Raw genomic sequence first — 4,165 nt, forward strand, 5'->3', positions numbered from 1 at the left:
GACAAACTGAACCCACCCTGGCCAACCTATCCTACAGGGGGTGGCCATGTATGTTAGAAAGACAAATACCCTGGCCTAGTACCTGGAACGTGAATGTCAGCTCTCCTCCATTTCAGAGTTCCTTCCCCAAACACTCTAACTATTCAGCCAGTGGGAAAATCCACACAACAACAAACTTAACTCCTCAACTTCAGATGGATGGAAGGAGAGGCGAGGACATGAGAAATAAGGAGCATGAGATGGGCATAAGGTGTTTATTGCCAATAAAAGTCATCATACGATCTTATTGATATTCAGCACCCCTTGTCAATGCCTCCTCCAATCTTGTCCTGAGGGTAATCCACACGTGGAAATTGGGGAAGGATCCAAGGACCAGGGAAAAGCCTCTTGGCTTAGGGATAGGGGCTAATTGAAATGGTAGAGGCCTTTGGAGAGCAAGAATGGGAAATAGCCTTGAGAGACCTATGGTCTCCTTAGTCCCAGGGAAATACGATGATTTGGTGTCCCTTAAGGTACACTATGTTCAACAGCCTTGAGGTTTGGAGTTTAGTCTGAGATGCCCCTCCACCACCAAACACCCCACCCAACAAAGACCCAAATCCTGGGGAGACTTCTAGAACTGCTGCCACACTGTCCATGGACTGGCTTCCTGGCAAGACTGCTCTAAACCACGGCCTGTTCTGCAGTCAGAGTTGAGACAGATGTTGTCTATCCTTAGGGAGACCCGAACACTGATCTCCCAAAGTATCTCCTGATTCACCTCCTCCTCCCACTCTTGAGGAACCCTTTCTTCTTAGATTTGGCTCTTGGACTAAGAGACTTCTCTCCCCACCACACACACCCACACCCACACACAGAGACAGAGAGAGAGACACACACACACACACACACACACACACACACACACACACCACATACATCACGTATCACACATACACACATCACACACACCACATACATTACACATAATACACACACACCCCAACACCACATATATCACACATCACATACACACACACCACATACATTACACACGCCACACACATCACACACACACCACCACACACCACACATGATACACACACATACAACCCAACTCCACACACCCCCCACCACATACATCTCACACACCCACTCACCACACATGTTGCTGCCCCTCATATTTGTCACCAAGGGCAGTTCAGAAGGTCCCTCCATGTGTTTCTAGAGTGGGACATAGCAGAGGGTATGAGAGGAGAGCAAAAATGAAAAAACCAGAAGACCCAATCTCAGATCCAGGATGGGAAGACAGTGTCTCAGCTAGACCCTGGAAGGAGTGTGACCTTCAGCCCCTCACTCAACTAAGATCCCCAGCTCCTCCACGGTCTTATGCAGTTTCTCCGTGATGCTGTCAGGGGGATCGGGGTCAGGGGCTCCCTCACCTGGCGAGGCGGGCTGAACTCCAGGAGCTGGGGCCAGGACGTAATAGACTGTCTCATGCTCACCGTGGGAATTGGTTCTGTTCAGCACGTGAATGACAGGGCTGGGAGAGTCCTGGGAAGCGGGAGCCGAAGGGGCTGCCCCCTGGCTTTCCTCTGCCTCCACCTCCTCTTCTTCCTCCTCTTCCTCCTCCTCCTCCTCGGGCCCGGGTTCCAGGATAATGCCTTGCAGGCTGCCCTCAGTCAGTGCTGCCCCTGGGCCTGGCCCCCCCTGCTCTTCTCGTTCCCTCAGTAGCTGCTCAGTCAGCTCCACACTCTCATAGCGAACCAGCTGCAAGCGCATGTAACCATCTTCATGCTCCTTGTACCTGGGGAGCAGGGACATAAGAAGCAGGAAACACACCCACCCACAGAGGGAGGGGAGGCCTGAAAGGGCAAGGACGTCAATGATGCAAGGAAGAAGAGAGATAAGAGGGACCTGTCATAACCAAGGCCGGGGCTTGGGGAAGAAGAGGTATTCACTGAAAATGTAGCAGAAAGGGAAAAAGACGCTTGCTAGGAGGCCCACTGGGCAGAGTGCTGAGCTGGGAGTCAGGAAAACCTGAATTCAAATCCTGCCTCCAATTCTTATTAGCAGTGGGACCCTGGACATATCCCCTAACTTCTCTCAGTCTCAATTTCTTCATCTGTAAAATGGGGGGGTTGGACTCCCTTCCATCCCCAAACCTGGGATCACCTGGCTCCTACTACAGAGGAGAGGGACTGAAGGTTCGCAGACCACTCTTCACAGCCTTGTGAGGTAGGGGGAGGGGCAGTAGTAGCAGGTTTGTGAAGAACCGCACTCAAAGCGGGGAAGGTGGCAGGGTCGGTGGAAAAGACACGGGCTAAGGCAGCAGCCTTTTAACTGGTCTCTGCCTCCTGGTCAAACCGTGACACAATCCACTCATTCATCAGGCCCTTACCAAGCCCCGGGGTCAATAAAAAACAACATGATAGCAACAACACAGAGAGCTTCTGCCCTCCAAGAGCCCAAGTCTATTAGGAGGATGAATCTGGAGAGCTGGCATAGACTGAAGAATCCCAGGGTCCTAGAAAACTTCGAGTCCCCCAAGGATAACGCTGTAACGAAGACCAGCTGTGAAAGACTTAGCTACTCTGGTCAAGACAACGATCCAGAACAGTTCCAAAGGACTGGAAGGAAAAATGCTCATCCATCTCCAGAGAGAGAACTGATGAACTCAGTGCAGATTGAAGCATGTGTTTTTTTTTTCACTTTATTTTTCTTGCTTAAACCGCTCCCCCCTCCCAAACATGGTTAATGTGGAAACGTGTTTTGCATGACTTCATAAGCATAACGGGTACTGTATTTCCTCCCTCCTTAATTCCAGGCTGGGGGGGATGAAGGGGAGGGGTGGAGGGAAAGAATTTGGAACTAAAAATACAAATTTTTTAAAGAAGTCCCCTGTGACATTCCAGTCAAACAGCAGTCTAGCCTGTGCTTCAACACCTCCTCTGAGGTGAAGGAGAGACCATCCACTGTATTTCTGGATAGCTCTACAAGTGAAGAAGCTTTCAATTACTTGTCCCTCATTACCTCCATTAGGCGGTCCCTGTTTCGCAGTCTATGGCCAAGTGGACTAAAGCAGATTCTTAGTCCACGTGACAACAATGCTCTAAAGTAAGTGAACCCCACACACTGCTGCCTGAGGAGTCCTTCCAATACACAACTCTGATCATTGCATTCCTCTGCCCAAAACCCTTCTGTGGACATTTCACTGGTTAACAAAAAAGGTACACACCTCTTGACCTTGAGTCCAAGGCTCTCTAAAACCTCCCCATACTCAATTACGCTGCCGATCACTATCCCCACTTGTTCTCTTCCTTTTCTGTTTCTGGGCACTAACCTCATCCTTCATCCCTGGAACGCCCTGATCACACTTTCCTCACATTCCACCCATTGATCCCTTACCTATCCTCCAAAGCCGAGCTTTACTCCTTCTTCTGGGGAAACCTTCCCTGACCTTCTCCACTGGGCAGGAACATCCTCCTCAGATTTCTCACAGCACCCCATCTGTACCTCTCACCTCTCCTGTGTCCAGAATCACAGAATCTCAGAGGTGGAAGGGACCTTTACTTGGAAACTTCCAGTGAGGAATATGCTGCCTCCTAGACAACCCTGTCCACTTATTACATGCTATTGTGCGTTATAGTTATGTATCAATCTTAGCCTCTTCTACTACATCGTACGATCTTTGAAAGCAGACACTATTATTCAATTTTGTATTTGTGCCTCCCCATAGCAACCAACACAGGGCCTTGTGCATAGTAAAAGCTAATAAATGTTAGAGTTTACATATTAAATTGAATTCTTAACTCCAGCTCCACTTTCACTCACTATGTTCTTGAAGCAAGTCATTTACCTAGCTGCTCTGTGCCTCAGTCCACCCAATTTTATAACGAGGAGAATCACCTCTGAGGCAGGTAGGTAGTGCAATGGATAAGAGCACTGGACATAAAGTCAGGAAGACCTAAGTTCAAATCCAGCCTCAGACACTAGCTGTTTGACTTTGGGCAGGTTGCTTAACTTCTATCTGCCTGAGTTTCCTGAGAAAAATAGGGATAATAATAGCAACTACTTCCCAGGGCTGTTGTGAGGATCAAATGAGATGATAATTGTAAAGCATTTAGCACAGTGATTGGCCCATGGCAAGCACTACATAAATGTTAGCTATTATTATTATTATTAT

The 4,165-nt window shown here is 48.7% G+C and overlaps 1 protein-coding gene across 1 annotated transcript in view; it reads right to left on the reverse strand.

Moving 5' to 3' along the window:
* Positions 1 to 1,070: 1,070 nt before the first annotated feature.
* The window catches only part of HINFP (histone H4 transcription factor), a 9,452-nt gene continuing 6,357 nt past the window's right edge, over positions 1,071 to 4,165 (reverse strand). Inside the window, exon 10 of the mRNA XM_027835730.1 lies at positions 1,071 to 1,786. Within this exon, the coding sequence (XP_027691531.1) occupies positions 1,333 to 1,786 (454 nt within the window). The 3' untranslated portion in view covers positions 1,071 to 1,332. The remainder of the gene's footprint in view (positions 1,787 to 4,165) is intronic.

This window comes from Vombatus ursinus, unplaced genomic scaffold (assembly GCF_900497805.2).
Source record: "Vombatus ursinus unplaced genomic scaffold, bare-nosed wombat genome assembly UNPS02014816.1, whole genome shotgun sequence".
Classification (NCBI taxonomy): domain Eukaryota; kingdom Metazoa; phylum Chordata; class Mammalia; order Diprotodontia; family Vombatidae; genus Vombatus; species Vombatus ursinus.